The sequence below is a fragment of the Adiantum capillus-veneris genome, chromosome 2 (assembly GCF_014529385.1).
Source record: "Adiantum capillus-veneris isolate H3 chromosome 2, ASM1452938v2, whole genome shotgun sequence".
NCBI lineage: Eukaryota > Viridiplantae > Streptophyta > Polypodiopsida > Polypodiales > Pteridaceae > Adiantum > Adiantum capillus-veneris.
In genome coordinates this window covers 135,066,659-135,086,316 of record NC_140932.1, presented here as the reverse complement: position 1 = coordinate 135,086,316, position 19,658 = coordinate 135,066,659, and the positions used below count along the sequence as shown (strand labels likewise).

At 42.5% G+C, this 19,658-nt stretch overlaps 1 protein-coding gene and 1 pseudogene across 2 annotated transcripts in view; one reads left to right on the top strand and one right to left on the bottom strand.

The window, feature by feature from the left end:
• LOC147463689 (flavin-containing monooxygenase FMO GS-OX2-like) overlaps positions 1-1,592 on the bottom strand; it is a 130,349-nt gene extending 128,757 nt beyond the window's left edge. For both annotated transcript variants that reach the window (XM_086490202.1, XM_086490208.1), the window contains exon 1: positions 863-1,592. In XM_086490202.1, the coding sequence (XP_086346328.1) occupies positions 863-1,553 (691 nt within the window). In that variant the 5' untranslated portion in view covers positions 1,554-1,592. The remainder of the gene's footprint in view (positions 1-862) is intronic.
• A 14,923-nt stretch (positions 1,593-16,515) lies between these two features.
• Positions 16,516-18,305, top strand: LOC147463688 (uncharacterized; annotated as a pseudogene).
• The last annotated feature ends 1,353 nt before the right edge of the window (positions 18,306-19,658 follow it).

The following is a 19,658-nucleotide window of genomic DNA, read 5'->3' as shown; positions in this document are numbered from 1 at the left end:
AACCACAGCTTTTATTCCCTCTTTTAAAGAATAAAGAAATACCGAAAGGGGCGCCTATTTAGGGGCCAATCTGGTGTCGGTCTTCTCATACAGGTGCAGTCTAGCAACCTGTATCCCTTTCCCCTCTTGTTGTGTCTTGAAAGTACAGGTAAAGTGGGCGACAAATTAAATGGGTGAAAGCAGATAAGGTTTAAGTCTAAGGTCTACCGCCCTTTTTGAATTAAACAGGCCGGTTTCAGACTGAACGTCAGTGTTACAGATTGAGACCCTCATGATGTTGTCTCATGTTGCTATGTTTCATGCCTTTTTAATCTTCTGATGACTATCAATATTAACTTTGATTAATCAGTAATCTTCTGCGCAAAGACTAACTAGATTTTAACATAAGCAGCTATGGGTAAATTGATTTAAGTATTGCCAAAATTGTCCTAGACAGTTAAAGACTTCATAGATACCTCTAAATTAAATTCTCCCTTTGCCGAAGCTCTCGATCAATATGAGATATCTCATGTTCATACTTTCACAAGCATGGATAACAAAGGCAGCCGTAGTGGTTAGCACTCAGAAAGTGATGGGACTCTAGAAACATAACTATATTCACATCCAAATGATACAACCTTCACAGCAATTATATGACCCAGGTCCAATGTAATTACGTCCTTGCTTCCTACCCAATCCCCTTTTTAATGGTTGCATACAGAATCTAGACAAAGAAACTCTGACCTTACAACTAGAACTATGGTTTATGCTTCCAGAAGAATTAGCACAGAGTTCGTGTGTGTGTGTGTGTGTGTGTGTGTGTGTGTGTGTGTGTAACATAACGATGTAATGCTGCCACCCCACCCAATAAAAAATAGGTTACCTGGTATTAAGGGAAGTTTCGGTTGGAAATAATGGCCATTGCAAATGACAACTGCATCAAAGATATCTGTCATAGTCATGCGACCTGCCTCTGCTTCTGAGGTAACAGACCATTGATGTGGCAGTCTAAACTCTGATTTAGAAGGAAGGGGGTGAGCCAGAGATTCAGGATGTACAGTGGGCTTGTGGATGGGCGCAACCTGGGTGACTCTCCTTCCGAAGCGGACATAAGGGAGGAGATTAAAATGCAAAGCGTAGTCTTGCAGGTAGGCGAGGACTTCTGCATGGTCTGGATAGCGGCGAGCATCTCTGCATTCATCACCATACTTGGGGAGAAAGGGGAAGTCGAGGAAACCCATGATCTCCCGGGGGAGGTTGGTGCGAAGGGAGAGGTACATGCTGGAATGGATGCGAGTGCAATCAGGAGAGATCCCAAGAGGGTCTTCGGCCTCCGTCTGCGGCAAGTATCGCCAGACTCCTCCCACGCCATAGCTGTCCTGCTCAAAAACCACAACCTGGTGTCCCTCTTTCAGGAGCTCGCGCGTGGCTGTGAGGCCCCCTGCGCCTGCTCCTATCACTGCTACCGACAGCTTCCTTCTCTGCGGCAATTTTGAGGAAATCTTTGGCGCTTGTGAAGCTGCGCCCACAGCTACAGCACCGGAGGGCGCCATCCTAAACAGCGCCGTCCGCATCGAGCTGACTTGTAGTTCTCTACCCCAAAAACGAATATAATTTTTTTTCCCAATAAAAAGACGCATGAAAAAGTGGTGATATCTAAAGGTGGCACTGTTGGGGGCGGCGTGGGCAATGAAAAGTCCCTTCGCTATTTGAGTGCTAACTAAAGAAGTGTATACTATCTCAAGAAGCGCCAACATAGGACTTTTCATTGCACACTTTATGTTGCCCTCGTCATCTGACATAGGTGCTGACAGAAGATCTTGATGCGCTATCAGAAAATCCATTGATGTACTCAAATGCTTGATGCTAAAGATTAAGCTTCTCTGCTCATCTCTTGCCTAATGTCATGGTGCCCAACCACTAGATCCCTACATATCTTTGCATTGGGGGCGGGGGGGGGGGGGGGGGAAGGTATCGTGTACGGTAATACTTGCCTTTAGAATGTGCATCCTATAATTACTAGCCAAAGGTCATTTTTTGGATCTTTGAGCCACAAGTCGCCACTTGGCATGATCGAAGCCATTGCCCACAACTCTAATCACATGGCCAGGAGCCTCGCAACAAAGCGTTGCTTTTTATTATTATCACTTGTGCTTGTGTCGTTTTGAAGGTCTGCACAAAGCTGGCCACCACGATTGAGGACTAACAATGAGGCCATTGCTTGCTTGTTTTCTGTCGCAAGAAATCCAAGGTCTACAAGCACTCATCACCCGCATGGTTGCCTCTATCCATACGTGTCAGGAACTCTACAAGCATGGCAAACAAGGTTTTTACAATTGTTCACAAGAGTGGCACTAGTAGTTATGTCTCATCGGTGCCCTCAAAGCTTGGGCCACCAATTTAGCTTTGCAGAAGTTTTGGAAGCTACAAACAATTTTGATGAAGCTAAGGTACTTGGAGTCGGAGGGTTTGGCAAGGTTTACAAAGGCATGATGGGAACTAAAGTTGCAGTAAAGAGGGGGGATCGAAGATCATAGCAAGGGATAACTGAATTTCTAACAGAAATCGACATGTTGTTGAAGCTCCGCCATAGGCATCTTGTGTCCCGATGCAATGACCTACACATGCAGCTTGAAGGCATCTGGCATCATGCAATATGTTGGTATGGGAAAAAGAGTTCACGATCGTATTGTAAGTCAGGGGTTGTTGACAAAAAACATCGGCAGCTTGAAGGCGTCTGACATCATGCAAGATGTTGGTATGGGCTAAAGAGTTCACGGTGATATTGTTAGTCATGGGCTATAGACAAAAAATGTCGTCCTTGGCATTGCCTTGGTTGACATGTATGCCAAATGTGGTGTACTTCATAAAGCACAAAAAGTGCTTGACGAGCTTCCATGTCGTCTCTTGGAATACTATAATTGCAAAATATGCCCAACAATGGCAGGGCGATGAAGCTCTGGGCTGCTTTTAGCAGATGCAAAGAGAGGGAAGCTCTCCGAATGCAATCACCTATGCTTGTATCTTGAAGGCATATGGCATTATGCAAGATGTTGATATGGGCAAAAGAATTCGCAATGATATTGTTAGTCAGGGACTGTTGGAAAAAAACTATGTACTTGGCACTACCTTGGCATGTATGCCAAATGTGGTGCACTTGAGAAAGCACAAAAAGTTCTTGAGAAGCTTATTGTTTGGAGCGGCGTCTCTTGGAATGCATTGATTGCGGGATACACACAATAGGAGCATGGTTAGAAAGCTCTAGGCTATGAATCACCTCTGCATGCATCTTGAAGGCATGTGGCTCTACCCAAGATGTTGATATGGGCTTAAATATTTTCTCTAATATTGTTAGCCAATGGCTATTGCAAAAATTGTCATGCTTGGCAATGCCTTGGTCCACACACATCCTTTTTCTTCACAACACTGCCAAGGAAACAACAATACATGCCTTGGTCGACGTGTATGCCAAATGTGGTGTACGTCATAAAGCACAAAAAGCGCTTGAGGAGCTTCCTGTCCAAAATTTCGTCTCTTGGAATGCAATGATCGCGAGATATACCTAACAAAGGCAGGGCCAAGAAGCTCTAGGCTATTTTTAGCCTAGTGCAAAGAGAGGCCGATTCTCCAAATGCAATCGCCTATGCTTGTATCTTGAAGGCAAGTGGCATTGTGCAAGATGTTGATATGGGCAAAAGAATTCACGAAGATATTGTTAGCCAGGGGCTGTTGAAAACAAATGATCGGAACTGTCTTAATTGACATGTATGCCAAATGTGGTGTACTTCATTAAGCACTCTTTGTCAAAAGAGCATGTATGTTGTTTGATTCATGGTGCACTCGGTGGTGGTAACCTTGTCCAAGAAATTCAGTTGGGTCTTTCTTGAGTGAGCTCACTTAAAGACTTTGCTATGAACAAGGATTTGTACCGAGGCAGTAGGATACATGTTGATATTTGTGATAGGGGTTACTTGAAAAGGACACATACTTAGCCAACACATTAGTCGGTATGTATGTCAAGTGTGGTGTACTTGTTCGAGCACACCAATTCTTGGACAAGCTTCCCGTCAGGAATGTTGTCTCTTGGAGTGCATAGACTGTGGGATATGCCCAATAGGGGTAGGGCGCTTGGAATCTCTAGACTATTTTCAGCATATGCAAAAATAGGGCCTCGAGCTCCAGATGCAATGACCTACATGTGGAGCTTGAAGGCATCTGTTGACATGAAAGATGTTGGTATGGGCAAAAGAGTTCGCGATGATATTGTTAGTCGGGGGGCTAATGACAAAAAAACAATGTACTTGGCACTGCCATGGTTGACATGTGTGTCAAATATGGTGTACTTCATAAAGCACAAAAAGTGCTTGGCAAGCTTCCTCTACAAAATGTTGTCTCTTGGAATGCTCTGGTCGTGAGATGTGCCCAATAGTGGTGGCAGGGCCAGGAAGCTTTGGATTGTTTTCAATAGATGTAAAGAGAGGGCAGCTCTCCAAATGCATTCACCTACGCTTGTATCTTGAAGGCATGTGGATCTACCCAAGATGTTGATATGTGATTAAATATTTGCTCTGATATTGTTAGCCAAGGGCTATTGCAAAAATTGTCGTGCTTGGCAATGACTTGGTCCACACACATCTGTTTCCTCTCGCAACACTGTGAGGCAAGCAACAATAAAGGGTACACAAGCAAAAAACGAGAGCAAGAGAATGAGTCTTTCTTTTGTGACCTCACTTAAAGATTGTGCTAAGTAGAAGGTTTTGTACCAAGGCAGTAGGATTCATGATGATATTTCGATAGTGGGTTACTTGTAAAGAATGCATACTTGGGGAAAATGTTGGTCAGTATGTTTGCCAAGTGCGGTGCACCTATCAGTGTGCAACAAGTCTTTGACAAGCTTATTGTACGGAATGTCATCTTGTGGAACGCACTGATTGTAGAATATGCCCAAGAGAGACACAATCACCTATGCATGCATCCTGAAGGCATGTGGCTCTACCCAAGATGTTGATATGGGCTTAAATATTTTCTTTGATATTGTTAGCCAAGGGCTGTTGCAAAAACTTTTGTGCTTGGCAATGCCTTGGTCCACACACATACGTTTTCTCTCCCAACACCGCCAAGCAAGCAACAATAAAGGCTACACAAGAAAAAATGGAGAGCAAGAGAATGAGTCTTTCTTTTGCGGTGTAATTCATCAAGCACAAAAAGTGCTTGACAAACTTCCATCTCGCCTCTTGGAATACTCTGATCATGGGATGTGCCCAACAGGTGTAGGGCAGGAAGCTCTGGGTTGTTTTCAGCAAATGCAAAGAGAGGGCAGCTCTCCAAATTCAATCACCTACGCTAATATCTTGAAGGCATGTGGCATTATGCAAGATGTTGACATTGACAAAAGAATTCACGATGATATTGTTAGTTAGGGACCAATGGAAAAAAACTACTTACTTGGCACTGCCTTGGCATGTATGCCAAATGTGGTGCACTTGAGAAAGTACAAAAACTGCTCAAGGAGCAAACTGTTCAGATTGAAGTCTCTTGGAACACATTGATTGCAGGATATGCCCGACCGAGACAAGGGCTAGTAAGCTATGGGCTGTTTTAAATAGATGCATAGCAAGGACCTACCTTGAGACGCAATCACCTACACGTGCATCTTAAAGCCATGTGCATTGTGGTTCCACACAAGATGTTGATATGGACACAAAATTCATGATGATATTTTTAGTCCGAGGCTATTGAAAGGAGATGTCTTGCTCGGCACTGCCTTGGTCAATGTGTATGCCAAATGTGGCGCACTTGAGAAGCACAAATAGTGCTTGAGGATCTTTTTGATCAAAACAGTGTCTCTTGGAATGCACTGCTATTGAAAAAACTTTCACAATTTGCAATTCCTTGGTCGATATGTATGCCAAATGTGGTACACTTCAAAAAGCACAAAAAGTGCTTGAGGAGATTTTTATCCGGGATGCCGTCTTTTGGAGTGCATTGATTGAAAAATGTGGTGCACTTGAGAGAAAAAGAGAGTGAGAGAGAGAGAGAGAGAGAGAGAGAGAGAGAGAGAGCTACTCGTAGCGCCTACTTGATTACTGAGGTAGAGGAGAGAGAGCGTCTCGCTACTCCTATGCTCTAATTAAAGTGCAGCTCTTCGTAACCTTCAAGGCCTGCCCTAAAGAGTGTGAGCTTTTGTGTATGTTTGTGTGTGATCCTACCAACAGACAATACGGTAGATTCAACCTACCCTGAGAGCAAGAACATCAAAAGTGAATGCGACAGTCGACATGTTGGCAGAAGTTGTAGATGGAAAAACACATACCAATGGCAAGGTGGTAGAACAACAAAGGGAAGGTTTTGGAGCCGGCCCATCTGTAACATTTAATGGCCTAATAACTTATGTGTAGTGGAAATTAGCATGAACATAGTGGGCATTTCATTAGAATAGATTCCTAATGAGAATTACAAGAGTACTTGGGTGGAGAGAGCAACAAAAAGCATAACACCTAGTTAGATAGCATCGACAATACTTTCAAAAGAGAGAGAAATTAAGCTATTGACAACAGTTGAGGACCGGATTTTCATGGAGCCGGTCCCCCCTCCAAAAGGCTTTGTATTATGGTTTCTCCCATCAAGAGAGACATTGTACAATACAATTCTTTGTGTTCCTTCAAGACTAGCTAGTGCAATGAAGATGAAACTTCATGCACTAAGCAAAACACTTAACAAACACAACTTGAATTATCCCCGTTCTCAGACCCAAGACCTCACACACCTTCGAAGATGGTGAGAGCTAGCAGGGTATGAGAGTAGATTGAGAGGAAGAAGGAGTATCTTACGAGAAAGATGTACATCTCCTCACATAATCACTCATATGTAGCATAGCTTAGCTTAGTAATTAGCTTGGTAGAGGAGATGAGCATGCATTGAAGCTTGGCTCTTGGTTGGATTTGCATCCACATGCCAAGAGAGTGTTGATGTAGGCTTCTATCTCACAAGCTTGGAGTAGGTGATGAGTTCTCCATTAAAGCTTGGGAAGAGATAGTCTTTTCTTTCTTCACCCATGAGCTTGTGTCAGTGTGTGTGTGATAATCCCTTGCAAAAATCAGCCCCCTCTCTCTCTTGGGCGAGCCCTCTTGCTAATTGCTCTTGCTGAAGCCTCATTGGCCCTCCCCAAGTCAAGCCAATTACAATTAAGCAGCATAAGTGATAGCCTTCTGACATGTGTCCCCCTTTCCCCTTTTGTGAGAGATTTAGGTAATTAAATAATTAAACTAAACTCTCATTGGACCCCTTTGCCTCCTGGCCAATAGGAATCAGGCAAGCCATGGGGCTCCTGAATGCTCATTGGACCCCTTGGGAGACTGCCCAATAGTCTTCTAGGAGACTTAATTCTCATTGGTTTCTTTTATTAAATTTTTTTTAAATTAATTAACCTAGATTTACTCTAGCTTAATTCGCATTGGTCCACTTCAAGGGTCATCCAATAGAAATTGGGCACACCTTGTGGGCATCTGGCCTAGGGAGCTGACATGTGTCCCTCATTTCCTTTGTGTAAAGGGAGCTTGTGTGTGTGTGTGTGGCTTTCTCTCTCATCCCCTACCTTTAGGGCTCGCCCCCTCCCATGTAGGGATGTGCAAAGACTTTTAGGGCACACACAAAGCATCCAATTTTCCCTAGGGTTGACCTTTGGACACAACCTTTGAATTTTGGAACCTTAGCATTTTGGAAGTCTTAATGGGCTGAACCTTAGGGTCTTTTTAGCCCATTGTTGCACATGGCTCTTTTGCAGATGGCCCCCCCTTTGGATCCCTATTTTCCCTCCTTTGGATCCCTATTGTGGCCGGTCTGCTAGCTTAACCAATATTCTAGCTTTTTCTCCCTTGGCCTTTCCCACATTAAATGATCAGTTTAATATGAGAAAATCATTTAGGAGAATTAGATATTGATTATTATGACATTACCTCTCTCTTGAAATCATAGTCGTCCTCGACTATGGTGTAGAGAAGATAAAGCATGTTCACGAGTCCTTTTCTTAGCGGGTAGAGGATCCCTATGTTACCCTACGACATCATTCTACAATGGATGACTAGTCCATTTGGCGCTTGAGAGCCTGAGGCTGCCGCAAGCATGTCTGCACATTAGTCCTATCAGTCTTCCATAGTAGAGTGACAAGCTCTACTTGGTGTTTGGGAGACGTCGTCTCCGCAAACTTGATCTAAGCATGCATACTACTTCATTTTTGTGCACAAATAAAGAAAAAGAGGGTCTTATAAGACAAAAAATTTGTTCATTTTTAACATTTTGTACATTTGCTTACTCTTGGGAAGCATTGTAAGCATTGACAAGGTTTAGGTTATCCTTTAATTGTATGCCTTGCATCCATCTAGCATCTTCAAAAGGATAATTCTTAAACTTAATAAGATATTGTCAGATAGTCTTACCGCCTCTTAGTACCTTGTCTTCATGTCGGAGAATGGACTCGGGCTGCATCACCTCTTCTTGGTCCTCGATCTCCGGTGGGTCTTCAATAGTTGGTTCTTGAGGTAGCTCTCCTTTGTAAGGCTTTAATAGGCTCACATCAAAAGCATTGTGTATGAGCCAATGATTGGGCAACTTGAGTTGATAGGCCATCTCGTTGATTGGCCTAAGAATCTGAAAGGGACCATAGTACCTTTTTGCTAGTTTAGCATAGTACTTTTGGTGACCCGTAGGATTCTTGCCCGTTGTGTGCCTTAATCGAGCCTTGGGAAACTTTAACAAGACCCAATCGTTTTCTTTAAAGGCTTGGGCTCTTCTATGCTTGTCAGCAGCAGCCTTTTGCCTTTGCTGTGAGATAGAGATAGCATCCTTAATCTTTTGGAAAGATTCTTGTAGGTCTCGGCTATACTCATCTGCAGCGAAGATCTTCCCATGTACCTTAAGTAGCAAGGGACTTTTTGATCTTCCCTCAATTACCTCGAAAGGTGCTTTTCCCGTGGAAGTATGTACAGTGTTATTGTAAGCATACTCCACTAAGGGTAAGTACTTCTCCCATTGGGATCTTTGATCTACTTCCGTTACATAGGCTTTTAGTAGATCGAGAATGGTTAGGTTAGCTATTTCACTTTGGCCAACAGTTTGTGGATGATAGGCCGAAGAGAAGTTTAGCCTTGTTCCTAAATTCTCAAAGAGACCCTTCCAGAAATTACTGGTCATTCTAGGATCTCTATCCGACACTATGGACATGGGCAAGCCATGGTACTTGAAAATTTGTGAAATAAAGAGGGTTGCCATTTGATGGGCTTTGATAGTCTTTTTGACAGGTATAAAATGAGCTTGTTTACTAAACCTGTCTACTATCGTCCATATTCCCATATTCCCATGGATAGACTTAGGCAATCCAAAGATGAAATCCATGGATATGCTCTCCCATGGTGAATTAGGGATTGGCAAGGGTTGAAGCAATCCAAGTTGCTTCCCTCTATCAAATTTTGTCTTTTGGCATACCACACATTTGGAAACATACTCTTGTATGTTCACTTTCATGGTAGGCCAATAGAAATATGTTTCAATGCCCTTTAAGGTAGACTGAATCCCTCTATGCCCCGCATAAGGTGGAGCATGAGATTCATACATTACTTTCTCACGTAGTGAGTTAGTAACGCATAGTCTATTGCCATAGAGAAGATAACCATCTTGTAAAGTAAATGGTTCTTCTTTCTTTCCTAATGCAAGGGCTGAAATCACATCTCTAAAATCGGGATCAATAGCATACTCATCTATCATTGAAGATAGATCATTGTGAGTTGCTATGGAAACCGCATTCACTCTCGGCCGTCTTGAGAGTGCATCAGCTACTTGATTATGCTTGCCAGCAATGTGAGCAATATGAAAATGAAATTGCGAAAGGAAATTTGCCCACCTCATTTGTTTGTCGGAGAGCTTGGTCTGCGTCATGAAGTACTTAAGACTTTGGTGATCCGTTCGCAGAATGAAAGGAGTCCCCAATAAATAGTGCTTCCATGAGTCTAAGGCATGTAGAACTGCAAGGAGTTCCTTTTCGTATATGCCTAGAGCTTGCTCAACAAGGTCGAGCCTTCGACTCTCATAGCCTATGGCGTGCCCTTCTTGGAACAAAACAGCTCCAAGGCAATCACCACAAGCATCGCATTGGACCTTAAATGGTTTTGAGAGATCTGGTAGTGTAAGCACAGGTTGAGAGATAAGCTTTTCTTTAAGCTTTTCGAAAGCATTGTTCTCCTTAGAAGACCATGTATACCTAACGCTTTTCTTTGTTAGGTCATGTAATGGTCCCACAATTTGTGAGAACTTTTCTATGAAGCGTCTATAGTATGCACACATACATATGAAGCTTCTTAGTTCATGAAGATTCCTTGGTTTAGGCCATCCTTTTATTACCTCTAACTTGGATGGATCCATTTGGATGCCATCTTGAGAGATAATGTGACCTAAATACTGAATCTCTTGCAAGAAAAATTCACTTTTCTTTCGATTAACATAAAGTTTATTCTCTCTTAAAACTTGAAATATTACCTGGAGGTGTTGCTTGTGTTCCTCCAATGAATTAGAGTAGATGATAATATCATCAAAGAACACTCTAGTGAAGGTTCGATGAGGCCTGAACAGCTTCTCCATCAAGCGGTTGAATGTGGCTGGTGCATTGGTCAAGCCAAAAGGAATGACAATGTATTCGTAAAGACCAAATGTAGTACGAAATGCGGTCTTTACAATGTCTTGATCAACTATCCTTATTTGATGATAGCCACTTTTTAGGTCAACCCTACTGAAGTAGGTCGATCCTTGTAGCTTATCAAATAGGTCTTCTACCCGTGGAACGGGAAACCTATTCTTGATAGTGATCCTATTTAGTGCTCTATAGTCGACACACATACGATATGTGCCGTCTTTCTTTTGCACTAATAGCACAGGTGAGCAAAATGGAGATGAGCTTGGCCTAACCATACCCTTCTCAACTAACTCATGCACTTGCCGCATAATCTCCTCTTGTTGAGCTTGAGAAACTCTATAAGGAGGTTTATTAGGCGGTGAACTTCCTGGAAGAAGTTCAATTGCATGGTCATCATTACCTCGTTTAGGAGGTAGCTCACAAGGGATGTCGTCAATAAAAACATCTTGAAACCCCTTGAGAAAATTGGATAACTCTAATTCCTTTTGGTTGCTTTTATTTTCTTTTGCTAAAGCATTAGGTTCATTTTGAGAGTCTTTAACAAAAATCATGTACACGGAAATAGAGCTCTTTATTGACTTGTTGAAAGTTGGTGTATGTACAATGGGGATGGTGTTACCCATTTCCTTAGCATCTATATACATGTCGTTTTCCCTGAACTTAAAGGAGATTCTCCTTTCAGGAAATTTAACATCGGCAGCCAGGCGGTCAAACCATGGTGCCCCTAGGATTACATCCTCATGCTTGAGAGTAGAGATAAAGAAGTCCTCTTTGTCCACATAGCCTTGGACATGAAGCCTCAATTTCCCGATTAAGGGAGTGACTGAAGCTTCTTGCCCCTTGAAGGCACTGTCTGCGGGTAGGACATTTCCCATCTCGTAGGATTGTATTCCTAGCTTGGTGGCCAACTCTATAGATATAAAATTGTGAGTAGAACCACGGTCAAAGAGAATAAAAGCATCATGTTCTCTTACCTTTCCCCAAGCATGGCATAGAGGAGATCCTTTGTGGTGAGTTTGGTGAGTCTCCTCCTCTTGGATTTCAACCAAGGAAGCTCTAGGAGGATCTTGGCGGTTGTTCTTTTGGGGACAAGCGCGGTACGCATGCCCTTGTTCGCCGCACTTGAAACACCGGTTATCCTTACGATAACGCTCAAGCTCTTCAGGAGAGAGTTTATTCTTACCTTTGTAAACTCCCTTCTCTTTAGCTTTGTTGGAGTTGCCCTTAGGAGACTTTTGGACATTGTCCTTCCCCTTAGGCTCATTGGAACCCTTGTTTTCTGGGGGCTTATTATTTCTTTTTGCCCCCGTTTGGAAATTGATTCGAGAGGCAACCATAGTGTGGTGTATTACCGCCGATATGGTACGTGGTCTTTGGGAGTTGACATACTCTGCCATTTCTTTGGTTAAGCCCGCACAAAATTGTTGCTTTTGCTCTCCAAAATCCAACTTTTTGAAGACAGTGGCTTTGAGTTGTAGGTCCCAAAACTTGTCTACATATTTGTGGATAGATTCATTGGGAGAGAGCTTTAAGCTTCGCCATTCGGTGAGTACTTTGTCTTTGGCATCGGTGGCCAAAAACTGCTTCATAATGGAAGCTCTTAAAGCTTTCCATGTTTGTGGAGCTTCACCATTGGCTCGTAGGCTAGACCACCATTGTCTTGCGGACTTTTGAAAGTGCATAGCTACATGGCGTAGCTTAGAGGACTCCGTGAAGCCCTCATCTCCAAACGCCGCATCGAATTGTTGGATAAAGGCCAAGACTTTGTCCGTAGCACCAAAGGTACCATCATAGGTAAGGAAAGAGATGCTCTTCCCTCCCTCTTTGAATTTCTTCAACTTGGACGACCTCTTCCATGCGGCATAGGATTTCCTATGGCCTCTTCTTTTTGATGGTTCAAAGGTTGCACCATCACTTTCTTCAGAAGGTGAAGAATTTGAAGAAGGTGGAGAAGAGGGTGACCTCTTTCTCGCCTTTTTCTTGTCTTGATCTTTGTCGTCTTCACCATAGCTTTCATAAGAGGAAGAGGATGAAGAAGATGGAGAAGAGGGTGTCCTCTTTCTCGCCTTTTTCTTCTCTTGCTTTTTATCATCCCTCTTTGAATTATGGCGTGGAGAAGAGTGTGATGGTCTTCTCCGCTTTGGTGGTGATGGAGAGCGTTTAGCCCGCCGTCTTCGTGGAGCCATCTCCGCCGAGGTGGCGGGAGACTCGCTTCTTTCTCGTTCCTTCGGTGGAGGCTCTTGAGTTCTCCTTTGGGAAGGAGATGCATCATCAAGAAGTAAATTCTTGATCCCTTCATATGGATTCTCTTCTTCTTCCCGAATCGGAGAGAGACCTCTTTTGGTAGTCTCACAAGGAGGCTTCCTAGGTGTTCTCTCGTCATGGTGATGAGCTTGGAGAATCCCGTGAGCACGGAGCTGCCGTTGCACTTCACTTTGGAGAGATGGATTGCCCATGACTTGTTGAAGCCTAGAAACAAGATAGTTAACAAGCATTGAAGCATCATTAGTAGCTTGCTCATGAGCAAAATCAAAGTTATCAACATTAATTTCACTCTCTTTACTATTGTCAGCCATTCTAACAACTTTTAGGTGTAAACTTTTTAGGTGTACTTTGGCACTTCAAGCCCTAGTTGCTACTCCTCTTTACCCCTTTAGAAAAAGCACTCAAGCTACTGTACTCATGGCTCGAATACCATTAATTGCAAGGAATAGAAGAGAGGGTCTTTTGACACCAAAACAGCACCGGCTCCTGTCAAGCTTCTAATAGCTCAATAGTGGTTAAGCCATAGGCAAGCCCCGTAGGACTCCACTATTAAGACCATAGCTCTCGACGGTGATACCCCCTTAACTGCATGAAGGCAGGCGCCCTGCAAGGCTGAAAAATCCCTATTCTACTTACTCACAGGCAATTAATAATACCAACCATTTGTAGCTAGCTTGAGGACCTCCCTTCTTGAGCAAGAAAAGAGAAACCTTGAGCTCTCATACCAATGTAACATTTAATGGCCTAATAACTTATGTGTAGCGGAAATTAGTATGAACATAGTGGGCATTTCACTAGAATAGATTCTTAATGAGAATTACAAGAGTGCTTGGGTGGAGAGAGCAACAAAAAGCATAACACCTAGTTAGATAGCATCGACAATACTTTCAAAAGAGAGAGAAATTAAGCTATTGACAACAGTTGAGGACCGGATTTTCATGGAGCCGGTCTCCCCTCCAAAAGGCTTTGTATTATGGTTTCTCCCATCAAGAGAGACATTGTACAATACAATTCTTTGTGTTCCTTCAAGACTAGCTAGTGCAATGAAGATGGAAACTTCATGCACTAAGCAAAACACTTAACAAATACAACTTGAATTATCCCCGTTCTCAGACCCAAGACCTCACACACCTTCGAAGATGGTGAGAGCTAGCAGGGTATGAGAGTAGATTGAGAGGAAGAAGGAGTATCTTACGAGAAAGATGTACATCTCCTCACATAATCACTCATATGTAGCATAGCTTAGCTTAGTAATTAGCTTGGTAGAGGAGATGAGCATGCATTGAAGCTTGGCTCTTGGTTGGATTTGCATCCACATGCCAAGAGAGTGTTGATGTAGGCTTCTATCTCACAAGCTTGGAGTAGGTGATGAGTTCTCCATTAAAGCTTGGGAAGAGATAGTCTTTTCTTTCTTCACCCATGAGCTTGTGTCAGTGTGTGTGTGATAATCCCTTGCAAAAATCAGCCCCCTCTCTCTCTTGGGCGAGCCCTCTTGCTAATTGCTCTTGCTGAAGCCTCATTGGCCCTCCCCAAGTCAAGCCAATTACAATTAAGCAGCATAAGTGATAGCCTTCTGACATGTGTCCCCCTTTCCCCTTTTGTGAGAGCTTTAGGTAATTAAATAATTAAACTAAACTCTCATTGGACCCCTTTGCCTCCTGGCCAATAGGAATCAGGCAAGCCATGGGGCTCCTGAATGCTCATTGGACCCCTTGGGAGACTGCCCAATAGTCTTCTAGGAGACTTAATTCTCATTGGTTTCTTTTATTAAATGTTTTTTTAAATTAATTAACCTAGATTTACTCTAGCTTAATTCTCATTGGTCCACTTCAAGGGTCATCCAATAGAAATTGGGAACACCTTGTGGGCATCTGGCCTAGGGAGCTGACATGTGTCCCTCATTTCCTTTGTGTAAAGGGAGCCTGTGTGTGTGTGTGTGTGGCTTTCTCTCTCATCCCCTACCTTTAGGGCTCGCCCCCTCCCATGTAGGGATGTGCAAAGACTTTTAGGGCACACACAAAGCATCCAATTTTCCCTAGGGTTGACCTTTGGACACAACCTTTGAATTTTGGAACCTTAGCATTTTGGAAGTCTTAATGGGCTGAACCTTAGGGTCTTTTTAGCCCATTGTTGCACATGGCTCTTTTGCAGATGGCCCCCCCTTTGGATCCCTATTTTCCCTCCTTTGGATCCCTACTGCGGTCGGTCTGCTAGCTTAACCAATATTCTAGCTTTTTCTCCCCTGGCCTTCCCCACATTAAATGATCAGTTTAATATGAGAAAATCATTTAGGAGAATTAGATATTGATTATTATGACACCATCCAAGGTTGTGCTTCGATGCATACGATAAATACCAATGGTACACTTATATTTTGTATTTTAATTTTCCCTATGTGATCTTGAAAGTAATTAAAATAAAAATTTCATCATAAATATATTTCTCTTTGACGTTTTCTACCAAGGATTCTTGCTTCTGAATCTTCTGTACGAGGACATGCTCAACTCTGCTACTTGGTTCTTGGCCGTGTCACCAAGAGGTGGTCAGGATTGAGCCAAGTGGCATCGAATAAAAAAGTTAATCCAATGGTGCAGAGCAGCAACCTTAGAGTAGGGGAACCGACAGAGCTTTTGGAGGGAGCTCTCTAGAGAGCTTTTTTTAGAAAATAGACCTTTTGGAAAAGCTTTGTCTTTGTTTATTGTGTTAGATTCCTTAATATTCTGCAAAAAACTCCCTCCTCTATTTGCTGGCTCATGACACAGGCCAAGTCTCCATAAGTGTGCCGCCACATTACAAGACACCATTATAGATTGGTGCTTAGGTGGTTAGAGGTTAGCCAAAGACAATGCATGTTTGCATGTTTCAATTATTAAGTACACTCGTCCTGTAATTGGATACTAAAGTGTCCTGAGACACTAAAATGTCCTACAAACACTTTAAAAGGCGTGATTTTTTTGGAAGGGAGCATTTATCAAGACTGACTGGAAAGCTAGCCTAGGTTGTTTGTCAATACTTGAAAAAATGTCCCAATTTTTCTAAAAGTGAAAAAAAATCCTAATTAGCTTGTCATTAAAGCATTTTTGGGTCACTTTTTTATGCTTTCATGGCTTTGGCTATGGAGCCTTGGAGGGGAGAGGGTTGGCAAAGTGGAGCCATCGGATGGGCTATGCTATCCAAAGGTTCAAATTGAACCCACAAACGAGCCACGGGACACTTACCCAACCCTGCAAAAAAGCATGGCTACCGTAAGTGAGACAAAGTGGTTCTCTGGTTCGATTTTTCACAGAAAAACAAAGCCGGGACAACGCTGCAGAGAAACGCTCACAGAGCGCCATGGCGAGAAAAGGGGAGTCCCTGCGCTAAGGTGTGGGCTGCCCTCCTTGCAATTTTGTGGTGCTTTAGAGGGTCTCTAGTTGCTGTATCTGGCCACAAAGTTTGGGCTTGCATAGGCAAAGAGAACCCACCCTATTGATTGGCAAGAAAAGTGTTATGCAAGCAGAATACTGTCATTCAATGCACACAAACGATTGTTCAAATGTGTCTTTGAAGGCGACTCCATTGTGTTTATGCTATTATGGGAGTCCTTGCGAATGCATCTTCTTCTGATTGCTCCTACAAGGGTGGAAAGTCGTCAATGCATTACAAATGTGGATGATAAGTTTACTTTGGCAGAGTTTTTGGCATCACAAAAGAGGGATTATCTTAATGTAAAGTCAAATGGATTATCGAATGTGGACATGCTACTTGCATCTGATGTGGTTGAAATGTCTTTTGAGGATGATTATATGAGCAATGTGATGGATGATATGGATGATGCATTGAATTCCGATGCTGTGGATATACATGAGAAATCTTTGCCTATGGATGTTTTAGGTGTGTCTCAAATTTCTTCTATTGCAAGCTCGCCTCTTCTTGGAGTACCTAGTGTGCCCTCTCTAGTTGCTAAGAGAGGTCGACCTCCTAAGAAGAACATTGTGGGTCGAGGCTACATTCAAAAGAGTGCTTTAGTAGTCATGCGGATGCAACTAATGTGGATGCCTCATTACTTGGTACTAGCTTTCATGCCAAAGTAGATGTTGGGATTTTCGATGATGAGGGTCTTGTAAGACATTGTGATGTTGGAGTTGTGGAGGTAAATGCAAGGAGGCAAAATGTTCATGCTGAGAGTAGTCATGCTCACAAGAAGGGAAAGAATATTCTCAAGAAACAGGGCACTTCACGGAAACATGTCATAAAAAAGGGTAGACATGTGGGATGTTATGCAAGATGGTGATGATTCTGGAGATGAACATGCATCCGTGGGTGAGGAAGAAGAGTGTGAAGATGAGATTTTGGAGGCAGAAGGCCCTGTCTTATGGGATTCCGATGATGAGGGTGATTGGTCAAATGTAAGCTTTCCAACTTGGAAGAGTGGTGATAAAATTCCTGTGGAGCCTGACGGAACTTTCAAAAGATTACCACTGTTTGTAGATATTGTGGGTCCAGACTTGGGGCAGGTTCCAAGAGAGCTTACAGAGATTCAGCTTTTTTTGTCTCTATTCCCTCTTGATTTGGTAGACACTATTGTGGCTGAGACAAATAGATATGCCATGGAAAAACGTGAAAAGGTTTTGGAAAAGCATGAGTCAACTCAAAAATGGAATGCATTAGATAGACATTCATTCTTGCGGTTTTTTGGAGTGTCTACTGGAATGGCCTTGCAATTTATGACGGACAAAAATTGTTATTGGAAAGAGACACTTGCGGTGTTGTGAGGTATTTTAACTATGCCGAAAAGATGGGGCAAACAGAGTATCAACAAATAAAGTGTTTTTTGCATGTATGGGATAACTCGCAATGGCCTCTTGTGAAGGGAACGTGAGAGTACAAGCTATGGCAAGTTGTATCCTTGGAAGAAAGGTTGAATGCCATTTTTCAATTGCACTACAATTGTGGAAAGAATGTAGCTGTTGATGAGAGAATGTATGCCGAAAAGATGGGGCAAACAGAGTATCAACAAATAAAGTGTTTTTTGCATGTATGGGATAACTCGCAATGGCCTCTTGTGAAGGGAACGTGAGAGTACAAGCTATGGCAAGTTGTATCCTTGGAAGAAAGGTTGAATGCCATTTTTCAATTGCACTACAATTGTGGAAAGAATGTAGTTGTTGATGAGAGAATAATTCCATCTAAATGTAAGCTGAATCCTTGTCAAGTCTATAATCCTAAGAAGCTGCACAAGTTTGGAATTCAATTGTGGAATTTATGCGACTCAAAAACTGGTTACAATTACTCTTTTCGTATTTATGACAAGCTGTCATGTCCTGAGTTGTCATGTCATGTTGTGTCTACACTTGTTGCGGACTTGAAGCAAAGAGGTCATCATGTTTTTTTTGATTGATGGTTCACATCAATGAAGCTATTGTTGCACTTGACAGCTGAGGGCTATGGAGGCACAGGTACATATATGACAAACAGGAAGAATTTCCCAGAGTCATGATTACTGCAGATTGATCGTTGTGAAAGAGGTGTGTCACGTTATGCATATGATGCAAGGAGAGGACCCCTTGAGTTGTAGCTAGATGGACAAAAAGGCTATTTTTTTGCATCAAATGTATATAGCATGAAGAGTGGTGAAGTTCAAAGACAGGTTGGAAGTGGTCGGAGAATGGTTGTTACATGCCCTGAGATTGCTATTATGAATAGTAAATGCAAAGCACGTTCTGATGTCTTTGATAGTATGGTGTTGGGTTCTAGATACAGCTTAGAGACCAGTATCCATGGCTGGAAATGGTGGCACACATTATTTTGGGGCATGCTAGATTCTGTAATTGTGAATGCATATATTATATGGAAATGCTTGCATGGTAAGAAAGATACCAATCGTTTTCGGTTTATGATGATATTGCAAGAGCAACTAGTGGATAATCATTTTGGCTTTTAGCACCCAAGGGAGGTTTTGTGTGCGAGTGATGCTATGGATGGACAGAAGATGAGCTCAAATGCAAGTAAGCTTTGCTTTGTATGTGCTAACGAAAGAAAGCATTTTTTACGTGAGGGAAAGACTGTAGTTAGATAAAAGCCAACAAGGACTGTGTATGGATGCGCAAAGTGCAAAAAGTTTTTATGTGTGGAGCCATGTTTCTATAAGTACCATGAAATGGCAGGCTGTGAGTTGGTATATAGGCATGCCAAGTTGTGAGATCCTACTATCACCCTGTGACAGATTGAAGCTCCATGGCAAGTTTATGAGGTGATGATGCTTGAGTTGCATGGATAAGGTGCTTGCACGAAATTTATGGCAAGTTTATGATGTGTTTATGTCTATGTGGTGGTTGATATTTTCATTATACTGGTTTCAAGAATTTTTGTTTGCCGATATGTTAGATTTGCAATGTGCGCATTGCACATGTATTTCACATGCATTTAGAGTTGTTGTTTTGCTGAATAGGGACAAGAAGATAGAATTATCTGGTTGTGAAGATGATTTTTCAAGTGGATGAGAGCAATCACATGTCACACATTTCGTTGTAAGGGTGAGCCGAGAATATTTTTCATGTCCAATAGATGTTTTTTTGAGGTGTAATCCGCATTTCTACTGGTGTAAGCATGTTCTTTTGTACCATACCTGCTTTGGGATGCTTTATGGTTGATTCTTTGTCTAACATATGGTATAAGAGTCCCTCAAAAGGAATTAGTAGTATGGTTTTTGGAAAAGGCGTAAGATTTTTTTACAAAAAACCTAAAAAAGGAC